This window comes from Myotis nattereri, assembly GCF_964212035.1.
Source record: "Myotis nattereri genome assembly, chromosome: 5".
NCBI classification, from domain to species: Eukaryota; Metazoa; Chordata; class Mammalia; order Chiroptera; family Vespertilionidae; genus Myotis; species Myotis nattereri.
In genome coordinates this window covers 46,614,072-46,632,858 of record NC_138080.1, presented here as the reverse complement: position 1 = coordinate 46,632,858, position 18,787 = coordinate 46,614,072, and the positions used below count along the sequence as shown (strand labels likewise).

Below are 18,787 nucleotides of genomic sequence, written 5' to 3'. Positions count from 1 at the left end.
TGGAGGAAAGTTTGATGAGTCGTATCAGTGCATCACACTGAAGATAAACTCTGATGTCAGGGGATGACATTCAGGTGGCTAATCCAGAACACTCAGAGTCTTAACCAGGAGTTGATCTACCTCTAATTTACTCTCTTCTGTAATTCTCTGTCATGAAAATATAGCTTACAACCTAATACTATCCTGACATGAAAATAAACTGAAAACTGAAAACAATTTCAAATGTCCCCTTGCTAGATCCTTAGTACTTTTCTCTTGGACTGTGCATCAGATTGGTGGTATTTAGGAAGGGGTGTGAAACATCTGTTCACTCAAAACATGGGCCCTTTGTTCTAGCTGATAGGCACCAATAGGTAAGAATGTGGGAAGAGAAATGATCCCAAGTGGGATTCCATTTAATCAAGGGTCATATTGAAGAGAAATGATCCCAAGTGGGATTCCATTTAATCAAGGGTCATATTTGGATATTTGCTGGTAGTTGAGGCTCACTTTCCAGGCTGTTCGAATTAGATGAAGTTACTTCTGTAAATGCTCGATGGAGCCATGTGGCTGATTTAGCTCCCTGGGAAATCCTCAAACAGAAAGGTCCACCTCTCTTCTGGGATAGTCAGGTTCTGAAAAAACTTAACATTCTTTTGAGACTCTGCTTCTATGACAAGAGAATCATGAAGCCAATAAATCCTGAATATATGGGCCAACCATGTCTCTTATTTAACTATTCTCAAAAACCAGCATAACTGCCAAATAGCTATGATCAGCAAGAGAAAAGAAAGATAAAACAGAGTTGTTGTTTTCTACAAAAATAAATAAATAAAAAATCAAAGCCTAGGACATAGCATTGCAAAGGAAAGCCCCTAGCCTGGCACAGGGTAGTTGTGCAATACGTTTTCTCTTACTCATTGACTCCACCACTTAGACTCATATCTCTGCCAAATATGGAAGGATACCACTTCCTCCATTTTCTTTACTACAAATTACAACACAACCATTATGCTTTGCAGGATTCGAGGCAGTTAGCCTCCTACTCTTGGTCTTTAAATTCTCATTTCTTGCTCTACTCACAATCTACAATGTGCCTGTGGTTTCAAGCATACCCGTATTTTAAAAAACATACACACATCAAAAGTTGTATGGTCAGGAACGCTATTTTATTTTTAAAGGAAAGGAGATAGACATCCTGTTCTAACCTCAGAGAAATATGTTATTGTTTCTCTCGACTTCAAGCAGGATCTCAGAGATGTGGGTGTGGTCGATAAATCAGTAAAGGCTCTCACTAACAGACATGCCTCTGCAAGGACCTGCTCTCCAGAGGCTGTTGTAAATGTGACACCTTGTGTTAAACCATCACCTGTTTTCTCTGAGAAACTCCTAGATCCTAATCATCTGCTCACCAGAAAAAAATTCTTGAGGCTCTTAGAATTTTACTTAATTTCATACAATGCTCCTTCTTCTTTTCAAAAGTACCTATACTATAATTTGTTTCCCTACATCAGCTTATTTCTACTCTGAAGAGAAAATTCTGAGCTTATTTGATACCAATACTTCCTTACAACCCTTTTTGTCTATCTCCTATTTCCCTTCTTATTCAAAAGCAAAGTGACCACATCAGCCCATTCATTTTCAGCCAATGTGGTCTTAATAATCAAATGGCAATAAACACTGAACCCTATGCAGATGTATGCAGTGTCTTCATCTTTACCCTGTAAATAATAACTATTTCACTTCAACGTAGCAGAGAGCGCCCCCTACTGAATTTCTGAAAAACTTCCATAGTTATCACAGTATTGGGTAGGTCTTACTTGCTTCACTGTATCTCTACACTGAATTCTAAAGCAACTGAGCTTCATTCTGTAGTCTTGGATCAACCAAACAGAAATAAATCAGGTCATGTGGTATTGTAATTATATGCTTAAAATTATCCCACAAAGAAAAGATGTTTCTGAATGTTTTAAAAAATTCAGGTATGCACCCAAATAATTTATCTTATCTTTGCCCTCAGTCACCTACAGGTAAGGTACCATAGACCGTTTCTGCTAATGTGGAAACTGAGGCAGAGTGATTAATCAACTTGCTGTCCTGGACTCTTAATAATTTTATTACTGAATCTGTAAGTGAAGTATGAAGGGACAATGGAGCATGTGTGTGAGCGGTAAAGATACCAGACTGCAGAGTGTGTGGTAGGCTCAAGCCCCAGGGCATGCAACCCAGACAATGAGTAACTGGCCTGGTGGTCAGGCACACACACACATGTCTGGGCAATCCAGGGTGCCACAAGGCCCCAACTTGGCAAGGCTGGGACCGGGGCCTAGCTTGGTGGCTGACGGTGGCAGCAGCAGAAGCAGCAGTGGTCACGACCATGGGCGAGAGGAAGGACTTAGGCAGGGCAGTGACCCATGGTGGGAGGGCAGCTTGTCCATCATCATCAGGGCCCCTCCCCATGAACTCTGCATAAATATTTACCTCTCTAACCTAAGCCCCAGAATAGTAAATAATCACCAAGTAAGAGCCTAGAGTGGACACCACAATGAAGCATACCAGGAAGTTATTAAAATTCTTCAGAGTTTATAATCTCCGGTTTTGAAAACTGCTGCAACATTATAAATCAAATATCCACAGGGACAGAAATAGAAAGTAAATGTAAAGATTGAGGCATTATCCCTGGCTAGGTGGTTCAGTTGGTTAGAGCATCATCCCTTGCACCACAAGGGTGAGGGTTCAAGTCCTGGTCAGGGCACAGACCTAGGTTACGAGTTTGATACCTGTTTGGGGCATGTACGGAAGGCAACTGATCAATGTTTCTCTCTAAAAATCAGTAATAACATATATTCAGGTGAGGACTAAATTTTTTTTAAAAGATTGATGCGAGAAAGACAAGTATCACATGATCTCACTTATATTTGGAATCTAATGAACAAAGCAAACTGGCAAACAAAATAGACCCAGAGACATTGAAGCATGCAACAGACTGACATATTTTAGAGGGGAGGCGGTGGGAAGAGATTAAACAAAGAATGAATATATATATATCCATCCATCCCACAGACACAGACAATAGTGCAGTGAAGGCCTGGGAAGGGAGTGGGAGCAGGTGGAGGGGAGCAATAGGGGAGAAAGGGGGACATCTGTAATACTTTCATCAATAAAAATAAATGAAAAAAATAAAATAAAATAAAAAGATTGATGCATTGGACAGAACCCCCCCGCCCCCAAACAGACACTATGTTCATATGAAGCTTCAGATGAAATTATTAACAAGGAAGCCCAGTATAAAATTAATTTTTCCATACTGTTGAAGACACAGTGATAGAATGCATAAGGCATTCTAAATTACATGCAATTCATAAAGACACTTTCAGTTTCTTTTAAGACTTCCAGCCCTGGCTGGTGTGGCTCAGTTGGTTGAGCATCATCCCATGCACCAAAAGGATGCTGGTTAGATTCCTGGTCATGGCACATGCCCGGGGTTTTGGGTTCAATGCCCAGTAGGGGGCGTGCAGGAGGCAACCAATTGATGTTTCTCATATTGATGTTTCTCTTTCTCTCTTTCTCTCTCTCTCTGTCTCTCTCTCTCTCTCTCTCTCTCTCTCTCTCCCTCTTTCTCTCTCTCTCTCCCCTCCCTCTCCCTCTTCCTCTCTCTTTCCCTTCCTTTCTCTTAAAAAAAATCAATGAAAACATATATATAAAAGACCTCCATAAGTTACAGAAAATGTCAGAGGAAACATTAAAATAATCTTGTATAAATTTACATTTAAAATTAAATTCAGACTTACACAAATGGATTTGAGTGAATAATTAAATCTTTTTAGAAAAACTGTTCCACAAGAATAATCTGATCTAGATATACTAAAATTTATGCTTTGAAATTTTATTAGAAATGTATCTCAATGTTGTCATAACTATAAAGTTCCAGTATTAGTTGCATCAGCAGAAAGATCTTTCTCAAAATAAAAAATTATCAAAAATATGTGCTATCTTGCATTTGCCAGTAGTTACTAAGGCTGCTTTAAATTATATTGATTGATGTATAAATTTTGATAACCTATACAAATGAACTTTCAGAAATGTGGGCCAGAAAAATCTTATGATGAATGAAGGTATCAAATTTTCTTTTGTTAATCCTCACCGAAGAATATTTCTCCATTGATTTCTAGAGAGAGTGGAAGGGGGGGGGGGGGCAAGACAGAGAGAGACACATTGATTGGCTGCCTCCTGCACTCGCCCAGGGATGAAGCCTGCAATCGAGGTACGTGCCCTTGACTGGAACTGAACCTAGAACCCTTCAGTCTGCAGGCTGACACTCTATCCACTGAGCCAAACTGGCTAGGGCAACTACAATTTTTTCTATTACATAAAATTATAACACCAAAGTATTACCTTTTGTAATTCATGAATTTGTTTTGTTCATGTGTCACTATTATTCCTATTATGTTTTGAAAGTAAAATATTTTTAAAGGGGAAACTACATTTTAGTATACTCTTTAATAGCACTTTTTACAAGGGCCCCTGTATTTTCATTTTTTGAGCCCAAGATATCTATTTTAGGTGTAAGTTTACTAGAGATTCCTCAGTTCCCAGTGCCAGGTCTCAATTCAAATTAGAGTTTTTGAAAAATTTTGAAGGACTGTGTTGGAGAATGCTGTTCAACTTTGGATTCAAACCTGAAAAGCTGGAAAAGCATTTTTAGTAAAGGGAAGCTGTCTGAACAGGAAGGCTTCTAAGATCCGTCTATTTCTTCCATGAGGATGGTGGGACGCCTTCTCCTGGCAGTTGCAGTGACAGCAATGATAACGATGGCAATAATAGTAAGTAAGTCATACTGGCCAATATTTTACTTACCATATCTCGCCTTGGCCTGACTTAATTGGCTATATCTCTTCAAACCTTTCCAACAAGGCTGTGAGGCTGATACTAGTACAATTATCAAACTGTAGGAGAGGAAGCAACTAATGCTGCTTTAAATTATATCCAGGTGAACTCATTCTCACATTCACCAAGTGCAGTGGTTGCCAAACTGCGGCTCCTGAGCCACATGTGGCTCTTTGGCCACTTGAGTGTGGCTCTTCCACAAAATACCGACTTCTGCTCATGGGCCACAAAGCTTCAATCGCACTGTACGTGCACGCCCGCACGTGGTATTTTGTGGAAGAGCCACACTCAAGGGGCCAAAGAGTCTCATGTGGCTTGCAAGCTGCGGTTTGCCGACCACGGACCTATTGAGTGGCAGAGCGGGGACGTGTTCCCCACACCAAATTCCAAGCGCTTAACCATTCCCCTCCAAGTCCACCAACCAAAAAGCAGTTCCTCGGTGAATGATGCAGCTATAATGTGTGTGTTTTTTTGTCTAGCTCTTGAGAACAGGAGAAGAAACAAGCAGTCTGCCATGTGCCACAGATAGACCCCACTCAGCTTGTCCCTTCAGCACCATCTTTCATGAAGGACCCCCAGTTCGCCCCACCATCACCAGCAAGTGTTCCTTCCCTTCTCAGAGTCCCAGAGCACTTTATGCCTCTCTATAGCAGCGGTCACCAACCTTTCAGACCTCATGGACCACCAATGGTCTGCAGACCACTGGTTGGCGACCGCTGCTCTATATAGCACTAACCGTTTAAGATCTTTATACCATTACAAGTGGCCTGGTGCACGAAATTCGTGCACATTGAAATTAAAGGAACGTAATTTGGACTCATGATCTAATACCAATAATATGTGAGCATGAGGCAGTCCACATTTCTGAAATTCAGTGACATGAATTTTAGCTATTACTTTGCCAAATAAATGGAATTTACAGATATCATTTAAAAGAGCATTCAGCTTAATATTAAAAACTCTGGCTACAAAGTCAGGTCTGTTTTCAACTTTTTGCCAGCGTTGTAATTGTTTGCAATATCTGCCCATTTGGGGTTGCATGTCATGGTTATGAATAAATTGGGCTTGCCATACTTCGTTACAATTGCCATAGCACCTTGATATTGCTGCTGCATATTTCTGGAATTACCCTCAAAAGATGATGGAAGTATTATCATTTTACCAATCGGCACATTGTCATTTTCAGATCTAGATTTGAGATAATCCATCAAACCACTATATTTTTCAACTCTCAACTTAGATTGGTTTGCTTTGATGAAATTTATCTGACTGGCCTCCATTTTTTAATATGAATTCACGATAAACTGTTGAGTTAATTTTCCTGCATTTAAAATAGGATTGAACATGTCCCGCACAGAGAAATGAAATCTATAATACTGCATTTGTGTGACTCCTGTCCTTACATTTTGTCTAGTATTATTGTCGATTACACTGTTGTCTCTGAGTCTTAATGCAGTATCTGTTCCCCAGCCTTTTTCACCATATGGAAAAAGAATAGGATATGTCATTGCATCTAATGTAGGCAACTGGATATTGATTTGTTTCATATTAGCGGCATTTGGATTATTGGGATCTGGTTTACAATGAAGGCGCAAGTCCCTTTCAAAAGGAGGTTCTCCATCTTTGTTTCCGAATATGACAGCAACCTCGGTTACACGGGGAGAATTACATCTACCTGGGGCACTGTTATCATATTTAATTGCCATTGTTACTTCTGTGGGAGCAATACCTTTTGCTGCTGCTTCAGATTGGGCTTCCTTTTCTACGTCATGTAGCATCTTGTACGATTTTGTTAATTCATTTATTTCATGCATGAGGTTGTTGATGTTGATTATGAGTCTTTCTGAGCAGCCCTGGTTTTCTGGCATTGCTAATCTTTTACTTGTAGCTTCGGCTGTATCCAAAATATAGAGTTGAGCAAACTTCCGAGAAACACCATCTGAAGGATGTAAAGTTCCAGTATGGTGATAAACTTGTCCATGTATTCTAAAACAGTACGGCCCCTATCCTGATGTTGATGCAATATTTGCACCCATGGAAGCAAAAGCAAAAGAACTATTTATGGAATGAATATTTTCCATGAAATTTTTACTGTTAGAATCTTCGTTTGTCATTAATCTTTTTAAATATGCTGGGTGATCTGGAAAATGTATATCATTTCGACAGATTTTCCCTTTGCTACAACATCGAGTAAATTTCCCATCGATGGTTTTTCATCAGAGAAATTTAGCGATAGGCAAAATTCACATCGAACAGTCATTCCACCACAACTATGTTCAAGGATTGCATCCTCATGTACTCCATTTTTGCTGAGAAGGTAGTTCCTACCAGTATTGGTAGTACTTGTTGATGACTATTCTCTAGACATAATCCTGTCGTCGCCACCGCCTTCTTTCAACTTCAAAGGCACGTTGGTCTTTAGACATTTTCTGTCGATAACGCCGGTGTTTTTCAGCATCAGAGCGACGTTTTTCCAGTAGCTGGTGTTCAGATACATTCTATCGCAGGCGCCGCCTTCTTTCAAGATCAGATGCACGCTGCTCTGCAGACATTTTCTGTCGATAACGCCGGCATCTTTCGGCTGCAGAGCTATGTTGTATCAACAGCTGTTCTTTAGACATAGTCCCACCTCTCTACTGTCACGGTCTGAGATGCAGATGAATGAGAGTCCTGGCTGTCAGGCCGCTGAGAGCTGTCTGACCAAAGACTGATTATATGGGGGTGGGAATTCCTCTTCCCTGCTGTCAGTTTCCACAGCTGTGATGAGGAAGCTGGGGTGACAGAGGGAGCCACGCCCACCAAACTGCCCTCTCTCTTGCTCTGCTTTATGTCCAGCAGCCTCCTGCTCTGCCAAGTCCTCCAAACCTCCTGCTCTCCTGCTCTGCTCTCTGCCAGCAAGGTCCTGGGAGCCCGCGGGCGTGGCTATGGCCTCACCTCCTGGGGCGGCAATGGTCCCGGGAGACCGCAGCTGCCATCGCCTCCTGGGGCCCTTGACACCTGCGTATGCAAATTAACCGCCATCTTTGTCAGGTTAGTTTGCATACTCACTCTGATTGGCTGGTGAGCGTAGCAGAGGGATGGTTAATTTGCATGTTTCTCTTTTATTATATAGGCTTTGTGGTATATATCTTCAGACTACCCAAATGCAGGCAAGCACCTGAATCATCTTTTACTTTCACAGATTCCCTACACATGATGAGTACTAGTCAATTTACTATCAGCCAATTTACATGTGAGTTTTCATAGGTACAACCTATCTTGATTCCCTTTTGAGTTTCTGGGTTGTAGAAAAAAGAGGTTGGAAGCTATTGACGCAACATCATCATAAGCCAAAAAGATGTATTTTGAATATAACTAAACTTCAGATCTAAAAGCATGCCAGGTAGGTACTAGAATTATCAGGAGGATCACTTCGTAAATTATACAAATGTCTAATCACTATGCTGCACACATAAAACTAATGTAAAATAATACTGAATGTCAACTGGTAATTAAAAAATAATAAAAATCAACTGAAATGAAGGCAGAAAATATCTTGATTCCACCTCTATTCATAATCTGATTCATGACTGTTTAGTTTAAGAATTTAAGTTTTACAGAGAGAGTATGTCCCAATCTTTGAGTTCATATATTTTCACACTGGAGTCACCATAACCCAAGGAAGAGATTTATTCCACCCTCCTAATGTACAAGAGCTACATTTGGAAGGAAGCCAACGAAAACATAGAACATACTCATTTTAAATGAACACCATACATAGTTTATACACGACACAACCATCTGGACATTTCCCAGTGTTTTCCAAACCAGGAGATTTTTGTTGTTTTTTTTATTTGTTCTTTCCAGAAAACTTCTAACTTATAAACTCTCAGGCTAAACTGAGGCTCATCAAAAAGTGTCAGCTCTCTTGTTCCCTTGACAATAGGTGAACTCAGTGTCCTGCCAGCCCCACCAAGCTGCCTGCACCAGTCCCCTTCTCAGCAAGAGGAAACTTGCAGCTCACCTCCTTGGAATGATGCCATTTTCCAAACTTGTTGTCTGACTTCGAAGCCAGCGGCGCTGGTAGCTGCTAGAAGAGGACGTAGAGGAACTTGGAGATGGGAATGGTGTAATCAAGAGGCTGCTTAGGGAGGCTGTAGGGAGGAAAGTTAAAAGTTGAAAGTTGTGGTAAATGAATACTGTGTAGCTAAATAAAAAAAATACATGCAAATAACCTAAATTTTTAGGTTCTACCAGTCATAGCCAGGAGGGGGAGACATAACTTCTCCCTTATTAAGACTTATGTACAGCAAAGGAAACATCCTTTAAAAAGGAAAATAAATGAAGAGAAACAGGGATTACAAACCTAGCAAGCGCATTAATTACCTGGCCTCATATTATGAATGCAAAGTAATTATTACTCATTCAATTAGAGTGCAGAGTGCATATTGCTCATAAAATGGTCCACATATAACATAACTGATTATATTGCTACCTGGTAACCAATGAAATATTTGCACAATGTTTACTTACACAGGTGTAAGTAAATCTAGATGAAATATAGGCAAATGCGTATTTGCTCCGCATATCTTCTCTCCTGCTGCCCATCACCAAATACACAATATTTACCCCGCCTTCCCCCCGCCCCCACCCATCTCCAGTCTCTAATCTTAACCCTTTGCAGTCCAATTTTATTTTTGAAATTCAAACAGTCTGATCCACATAAATTGACGGGATTGAATGTTGAACTGGTTTGTGGTGTCGATCTCAGCCGTTGGACCTGCTCCTAGCGTCTGGTCTGTCGAATAGCCTCCACGTTGGACGGAAAAGGGTTAAATCCATTTTCTGCTTGGATTACCTATTTGCCTCCGAGCCTCTCTCTGCTTCCTCCTGACACATAATACTAGATGCCTGCACTTCGGCTTGCAGTAAGTTATGAGATGGCATGCTGGCCCAGACTTTTCTAACAGGCAGAGAGGGACTGGTCCATCTCAGGTAGGCACAGGGTTTCTTTCAAATCACAGTGGCTCGGAGGATGTCTAATGGTTTGGAAGAATGGAAGGAGATGGACTTTCCCCTTTTACTTCCCTAGGGCTAAGGAATTACATACTGAAATGTTACTCAGTCCAATGGAAAAGGAAATGGGGTGTTACAGATGGCTAGACAACATTTTCAGAAGCAAATCACAGGGCAAAGGAAACTGACTTCAGTAATCATAGTGTACTATGCTCACTGATATCACTTGACAAGGCAGTTTCTCCAAATGACTATTATATTTTTATGTATGCTTTACAGGCAGATGGAAATAATCTGGCTCTCTGACCTCAGTTTTTTAATACTACAAGAGTTACCTGGCTATTAGTCAATATTCAGTAAGCTAATGCTGAGTGTCTATCATGTGCCAGGTGTTGTGCAGGATACAGTGGTGGACAAGACACACACGTATCGGCCTGCATGAAGCTTCAAGTCTAGAAGAATATCAATGAGCTTTCCAGGCTATAAAATATAGATGCTTTGCCCACAGCAGAGGCCTATGAGATGCTTTGTGTGCCTTGTACCCAGGACAGTGCCCTGAATACAGCAGACACTGAATAAATGTTTACTACATATACAGCACTTCTGCACTAAAGTGTTACCCAGATGTGGCTGGCTCCATCAGGTGGCCTCTGTTCCAATCTGGCTTCAGCCTTGATTTAAGCCTGGACATAAATCTCCAAAATCAAATCCACATTTCAAATATCAGTGAGTTAGTAATTTTACTGACAATTTTGAAAGGAGATAAAAGAGAATTTTTTCCTCAAAGCCACACAAAATTACTTAATAAAAAAATCCAATTAGAAATTTCTGCCCCACCTCCCAAGTTCTCAAAGTCTCCTATAAAATCCAGAAGGTCCTCGTTCCCTACTCCCAAATCTTCAGGGTCTCCTGTCTTCCGCTGAGCAAATACTCTTCTGTTGGCAGGTGGAGGGCAGTTGAGGGGTAGTACTTGTACTACAAACATTTTTATCACAGCACAGAAGCAAGACTGTGGTGATATACAGAGCAATACAAGCCTTATGAGTACCCTAATTAAGTTAATAACAATGTATCTACCTATATAGTTTAAGTTTAAAAAATTTGGCTCTCAAAAGAAATTTCAATCGTTGTACTGTTGATATTTGGCTCTGTTGACTACTAAGTTTGCCAACCACTGTGCTAGTGTGTTGTGAATTATTTAGTGGATTGAAGCCAACATTTAAAAACAGTATAGTGCAGTGTCAATATTAATTGGTGAAACTTTTGTTTGTTATTTATAAAGATGTTTGTAACTGGATCATGATGTGAAATGCATTTGCATGTGTTACAGACAAAAAAAAGTTTGAAAAACACTGATCTATTTCCTAAGGTTCCTGTGAGAATTAAATCAATCCATATAAAACATTTAGTCCAGAGCCCCACATGATGAATGTTAGCTATTCACTCTCTGATAATTCTTGGAAAAGGTGGACTAATTAAGACATTTCTGAGTACTAAATGGTTATTAATGCTGATTGGCTAATTATGAAAAGAAACTAGGATTTGTAAATAGAGACATGAAAGGGAAGGCAAAAAATTAAAATAAAAAAGAGAAGAGACTATTCCTTTTCTCCTCATTAAAAAAATGCTGAATAAGAATGTCTATGGCATACAAATAAAATATTAAGCTAAAGTGCTGGCTTAGAGCTATCCAGCATTTCCTCATCAAAAATATCTTAATACTAGAGGCTGAGTGCACGAAAATCATGCACTGTGTGTGTGTGTGTGTGTGTGTGTGTGTGTTCCTCAGCCTGGCCTGTGCCCTCTCACAGTCCGCAACCCCTTGGGGGATGTCCACCGAGGGGTTCTTAGGGCTGCCGCAGAGGCAGGAGAGGCTCCCGCCACCGCTGCTGCACTCACCAGCCTTGAGCTTGGTTTCTGGTTGAGTGGCGGCGCTCCTCCTATCGGAGCACACTGACCACCAGGGGCAACTCCTGCATTAAGCGTCTGCCCCCTGGTGGTCAGTGCGTGTCATAGAGACTGGTCGTTCCACTGTTCGGTCAATTTGCACATTAGGGTTTTATTATATAGGATTTCTCAGTAAGATTTTTATGGAAAAGTACTGTGGTATATATCAATCAGACACCCTAAGAAACAATACAGTTACAATTCCCAAATACAAAATCAGGTCTAATTTTGGCCCACAAACTACTGCCATTTTTCATGAGTGAAGAGTGGATCCAGCTATCCAATCAACATTTAGTGCATTTGATGGTTGGCGAGGCTCAATCTGAAAGGCAGTGCAGTGCAATACAACGCCTGAGCTCTGCTGTGCAGCCTGTTCACCTGAGGAGCTTGATAAAAACAGAGCTGTGCGCTATCAGGTGTCTCAGCTGGTTGGAGTGTCGTCTCGTACACCAAAAGGTTGTGGGTTCAATCCCTGGTTGAGGTACGTATGGGAGGCAACTGATCAATGTTTCTCCCTCTTACATCAATGTCTCTCTCTCTCTCCTCTCTCTAAAATCAATAAAAACATATCCTAGGATGGGGAATAAAAAAATAAATAGAGCTGCACAGGCTCTGCCCAGTTGATGCAAACTCCTTTTGCTATGGGGCCTGGCATCTACTGGATACTAGAGAGTTTTTACATGGGAATTCAGTGGGGGGCATTCCAGCCGTAGCCATGCCCCCAATTAGCTCTGTGAGGTGGGTAAACAAATTCTCCAATTGGTTATAAAATATGAGACTTATAAATTATTCCTAGGCTCAATTTAAGCTTCAAAAGTGCTATGTCTAAAGCTCCTTAAGATTTTCAGTATACTTTTCTTTGTAGAATCCTTTTATAATTAGAAAAATGATAATACATACATGGATTACAAAGACTTTTGCAGTTTTGTGCACTAATGAGAAAATAAAAATTAGTCAAAATCCCATCACCAGATTACTGTTAACACTGTGTACCCAGTTAACTCCCAATTTAAAAATTTGTGCTTTTTCCCCTACCCTCCTGACTGAGAAGAACTCTTCAACTAGCATCCATTTGTTCCTGAAAAATGTACCATTCTGGTGGGTGATAACAGGGGAGGATATGCATGGGGTAGAGGTGGGGAAATCTCTGTACCGTCTACTCAGTTTTGCTGTGAACCTAAAACTACTCTAAAAAAATAAAGCCTATTTTAAAAAATAAGGTATTTTGAAATCATAATGGCAAACCTACAAAGGAAAAAGCTAAAGCTAAAGAGTCCACAAATTGTGAAATTGAAGAAAATAAAATATCCATTCCAGTAGAATATCAAAGATCTGCCTTGAAATATCAGAAATCTAAAGAAATGAAGAAATTGAGTTCTGCCCAAGTTACAGTACAGATTGCCACGTTCACACATTTAAGAGAAAGCAAAGCCCAAGGTAAAGAGTTGACAGTAAAGATTTGGATAGTGTGTTAGAGACAAAGACAGAAGAATAAGCCAAAGGTGCCAGTTCCCAGTGATCCTTTCCCACACACCAAAAAAGGACAACGCTGACACAAAAGGGGTCAGATGCCTGCAACACAAGCTGTGGGGGCCCCCTGCTGCTGGGGAGCCAGCTTTATGTTCTGCAGCTCTAGGGGCCTGGGCAGAAAGCTCCACATCTCATCAGAACCCTGGAGGTGATGAGAAACTGTCCCATGTGAACTGCCCAGGAGAGATGGAGACATGAGTGGGAGATGACCTCCTAGCAGCTCCTTAGGGCTCCCATCCTCCAAGCTGTGGACAGCTGTGGGTAGCTACAGCTGTGGGTAGGAGCACAAGCTATACCACCAAGACTGATAAATGGCAGTTGAAGCCGTTTCCCATAATGGATGCACGCGAGGCCAACAGGGTGCCACGGCCCTTCCCCTACACAGACAACAAACAGGAACAGCACACTCTTGGACTCCTGCAACTCTCTACAAAGCACTGTGTCAGGTACAAATGGGATGTCATTTTGCATTATTCAATGGTGACCCTTGTGGTAATAAAAAGTTGGACTCCACTGTGTGATGTTTGACTGCTGATAGCTTTTAAGCTTCACACCATCCCCTCCTCCCCCCCTCCCTCAACCCCACCATATCTGGGCAAGCCGATGAGAAAGCCTGGGTACTCCCTCCTTGGAGCTGGTAGGAAGTTCACACCATGTGCAGCACCCCTCACCTGGACCTAACCACCATAACCCCACCCCCAAACAGTCTCCTTTCCCTTTCCCACAAGTCATTTTCTGACCAGCTTGAGAAGCCACCGTGCTCTCAGCAGAAAGCCTCGGTCTGTGGTAATAAACCTCACGCCCTCTTGGTGTGTGTGTGGTGTCATCAGTCTTGACATCCAAGCCACATTCTGGGTGTGGGCTCCATCCTGTAACTGCACAGCGGCCCAGACCACGGCCTCTTTAAACACTATGATGCTGTGTGTTCTTACCCTGAGGGTTCATTTTAAAATGCCCAAATAAAAATGTTTCACAGTACATACTAGAAGTTTTCCTCATACTGATCTTCAGTTTATTTTACTGCTCTGAAGAACAGAGGAAATGAAGTTGCACAGAGAGTGGGGAAATTATTTTTTCTTGTTGAAGAGGTGGACATTTTGGTGAGGAAGAGAATCTAAATGTGAATTAAGGTGGTAGGTTAACAAGGCTCAGTGACTCTGGATTCAATCCCAGCCCTCTGAACCTTACTCTACTTGGGCCCCCAAGATTTCCAAATTTTAGTTTCTGCCCCAACTCATCTCTATAGAGCCAGCTTCCTATTTCTAAATTACAGCAGACTACCCAGAGCTGGACAACTTACAGACACTTCTAATGAAAGTGATCTCAGTATCTGTCTCCTACTTTGCCTAAACAGGTTAACGCCATCATCCCAAGTTGCTTCTTTTCCCAAGTTAGGAACTGGAGGACACCCTTGGCTCCTCCCTCCTGCCCCATCTCCTGCATGTCCCACCTGTCACCCAGCCCTGCCAAATTACCTCCTGGTATGGCTGAAGCTCATCCCTCTTCTAAGACTTTACTTGAAATATTTCTAAGGGCAGCCACTAAAAGAACCTCTTAAAAATCATTCATCTTTTTTATTTATATATGTACAGAGGACGCATTCAAAATATCCAAGAGAAGATACAATGAGAATGCATTTCCCCTCCATACCTACCTCAGCTGTATCCCTTTCAGAGACAGCCTATGTGCATAATTATCTTCATGTGTAGAGACAGAGATCTTGTATATGCCTTTTTTTTTTTGAAACATAAATGATAGTTTACTGTAACACACTGTTGCTACACTCTAAGAGAACTTTCTATTCCAAGGCCTGCCAAGCTGCTTCAGTCCCTTTAACTGCCACACGGTATTCCCTTGCTGGGAAGTATGTCACTGAGCCAATCCCCAGTGATGAACACTTAGAATGCTTCCAATCTTTTGGTAAGCAAAAATATTCCTTTGTGGCTTCCACTTCTACATCTCATCTTCCACAATGACACTAGAAAAATGGTTCTCAAATTTGTAAGTAAAAGTCTATGAATATTAAATTCTGAAAAATATATATGTATTTCTCACTTGACTTCCTTAATTCATTCCAAAGTTTCAGGGAGTAAGGCAAAGACCTGTAAGTAAACTGCTAATATTACAATGTAAAAGTCACTGTGAGCTTATTATTTAGTTTATTCCTTTATTGAAGCTTCTTTCAAAAAAGTCTTTCTAACTAGTTAAGGCCGTGAATGAGTTGGATACTCTTGTTATTGCATTATTTCCTATTCTGTTATGTTACAAACTATACTAAGAGGCATTGGAGAAATTATGAGTAAAATGCATTAAGGATAGATCAAAATTAAGATTTTCTTTCCTCTCTGTTATTATAAAAAGCCACTGGATAACCCAGAAAAAAAAAGTTGTATATTTTTCTATGATACTACCCCAAAAAAGAGGTGAAAAGGAAAACAACAACAATGGACTAATTTTCAAAATTTTATGTTAAATCAGATAACCATTTTATACTAGTTTCTCACACACACACACACACACACACACACACACACACAAACACACTGTGGCAAGAAGCCCCATAAGTTTGGGGATGTTATATTGAAATAAAGTAATAGAGTTAATGGGGGAAAATCTATGTATTATCCATCTCCCTTAACCCCTTCGCCATTGATCTGTTTTAGCAATAACTGTATTAGTCCAGCTCCTCTGGAGGGGGTCTGTGAAGCACTGCATGGATCTAAAATATACAGCCAACCAAGTTACGTCCCTTAGCTGCCCCAACAACAAGATGAAATCCAAATTCCTTAGCACAGCACTGGCACCTTCCAATTAGTCCTTCATAGCCAGCCTTACCTTCGGACATGGCCTCACATTCCCAGCCCTGTAGTCCAGCATTCTAACAGTATACACTCAAGGATCTACACACCCTTGTACAAACTATTTTCAGAAATGCTCTTTTCCTAAACTCTGATACAGTTCTGTTCTACCTACAAGGTGCCACTCAAATATCTCATCTCCTCTGAGGCAACCTCTGACTTCCCAGGCAAAGGCCCTTCCTCGTCCTCCTTGTCCCCACAGTGTTTGCCAGGTACTGCTTTATCACACTGTTTTTTAACTCCTGGTTTACATATAACTCTTCCTGAGGGCTGGTGCTATATTTTTACTCTTCTTCAAAAACATCCCAAATTCTGGTAAAGCCTGACATCTCAGGGGGCTACAGAGTTGTTGTTTAATAAATAAATGTGGCTTGATGGCTGGCTCGTCAAGAATTGGTGCTATCCTTCTAATTCCTTTCCTTAACTTCAACTGTATCAAATTGGTCTTACTGTGGAAACCACCAAAATAATTTAATTCTCTAACAACAAAGTAAACCCCTTTAAGAATTTAAACCCATGTGACCCTTTGTATTCCCAGAGCACATTATGCACAGAATAAGTTTGCAGCTACACATGAAGTAAGCTCCTCCATCCACTCCTTTCTTTGGAGGTGGCCTGCAGAAGGGGATGTCTACAGAAGGGACTGCCATGGGAGGACAAAGGACCTCAGGTGTCTTTTGGATGGAAAATCGCAAAACCTCCTTTAAAATTCCTTTTTATCCTGGGATGAGTTTCTCTCTATAAATAATGATTTAAAAAACAAACAACAAAAAAAGCTTTTCTAAAGTTACTACTTTACTAGACTATTGAGAAAAAAAACACACCTTAAATTATTCTTCAGAATTGACTTGTGCAATCAGAATTTCTGGTGGCATGCAGGAAGCCATTTGCAAGATGAAACAGTGTCAGTTGTGATTTCAGAGATTCTACTGGCCTGGTACCTATGGCTGCTAAAATTCCCCTATCTCGAAGGTGCTGAGCTAAGTAACTTCGGAAATAAGTGGATGTGTGTGAGACTAAAGAGAAAAGGAACTGCACACAAGCACTGTACTCCAGATAATAAAATCGTTTCCCGCAGGCTACCAGTTAACAACGCTGACACTGCAATACATGCATACGAAGTGAAACAATTAAATGGATGGCAGGTGGTGAGAGCCAGGCTTCTCACTGTGGGAGTGGGAGTCTACAAATAAGCAAGGGGAGAAGGCAGAATGATGCATGTGGTAATGGGTTATGAATAATAGAACTATCAGTACAAACGCATGTTTAACTTAATATAGATACAGATGTTACATATACCAATATTCTATATAACAAAAGCCTAATATGCTAAGTGTCCGGCCGTCCATTCAACCATCAAAGCATAATATGCTAATGAGATGCTAAGGCTGCTCAATCGCTCACTATGACGTGCACTGAACACCGGGGGCAGACACTCCAACCAGTAGGTTAGCTTGCTGTTGGGATCTGGCCAATCAAGACTGAGCGAGATGGGCTGGGCACGCCCTGGAGCCCTCCCACAGTCCCTCCCTGGCTGGCCAACCTCCTGCGTCCCTCCCCAGCCCTGATTGTGCACCTGTGGGGTCCCTCGGCCTGACCTGTGCCCTCTTGCAATCTGGGACCCCTTGGGGGATGTTGGAGAGCTGGTTTCGGCCCAATCCCACTTAATGCAGGAGCTGCGCCCTGGTGGTCAGTGCGCTCCCACAGGGGGAGCGCCGCTCAGCCAGAAGCCAGGCTCACAGCTGGTAAGCCCAACGGCAGTGGCGGGAGCCTCTGCCGCCTCTGAGGCAGCGCTAAGGATGTCCAACTGATGGCTTAGGCCCGCTCACCCAGGGCCTAAGCCATCAGCTGGACATCCCCTGAGGGCTCGAGGCCTGATGCACGAAATTTGGGCTTGGCCCATGGCACCTTGCCTCGGCCCTCGCAGCCACAGCTTTGTCTGGAAGGTCGTCTGGAAGGACATATGGAAGGTTATTCGGCTGTCTGGTCTAATTAGCATATTATGCCTTTATTATTATAGATTTCTATACACAGCATAAACTCCTATTTTTTGCTTCTCAGCTAAGAAGGCCTATAAGAAATGACACTCTAGTAGCAATAAGCACATCTTGTGTCCAAATCTTGGAATCTAATACTATTCTCCAAAGAAAGTACAAGGCTCCATGGAGAAACAGCTGATTCTAGGACTGGAATAGGAAATATACAAGACAAGTCTGGATCATCTGGGAGTGCCAGAAAGTAAGGAAGTGCTCAAAATACACACACACACACACACACACACACACACACACACCAAAGTGGGTATGTTAAAGTAACACAGGAGCCAACTGAGAGAGCTCCATGGCTTCCATGGCCAAAGCTAGAACAATCTGAGCAAGTAAATAATGTAGAATTGGGTTATAACCCAAAGTACAAAATACATATCTATGAGCCCATGATATAAATGATTGGCTGAATGAATGAATTAATGAATGGACAAGGGGAAAGAGACAGATCTCCCATGCCAAAGAATTCCAAATAGTTTAAGTAGACCAAGATGACTCAACTATTTTTATTTAACCATAAATAAAATGCTGTGCACTTTACATTAC

General features: G+C 41.4%; 1 protein-coding gene across 1 annotated transcript in view; it reads right to left on the bottom strand.

Annotated features, from left to right (window-relative positions):
• Positions 1-18,787, bottom strand: part of FNIP2 (folliculin interacting protein 2) — a 91,895-nt gene that overhangs the window by 35,555 nt on the left and 37,553 nt on the right. Inside the window, exon 9 of the mRNA XM_081091817.1 lies at positions 8,870-8,999. Within this exon, the coding sequence (XP_080947943.1) occupies positions 8,870-8,999 (130 nt within the window). The remainder of the gene's footprint in view (positions 1-8,869; positions 9,000-18,787) is intronic.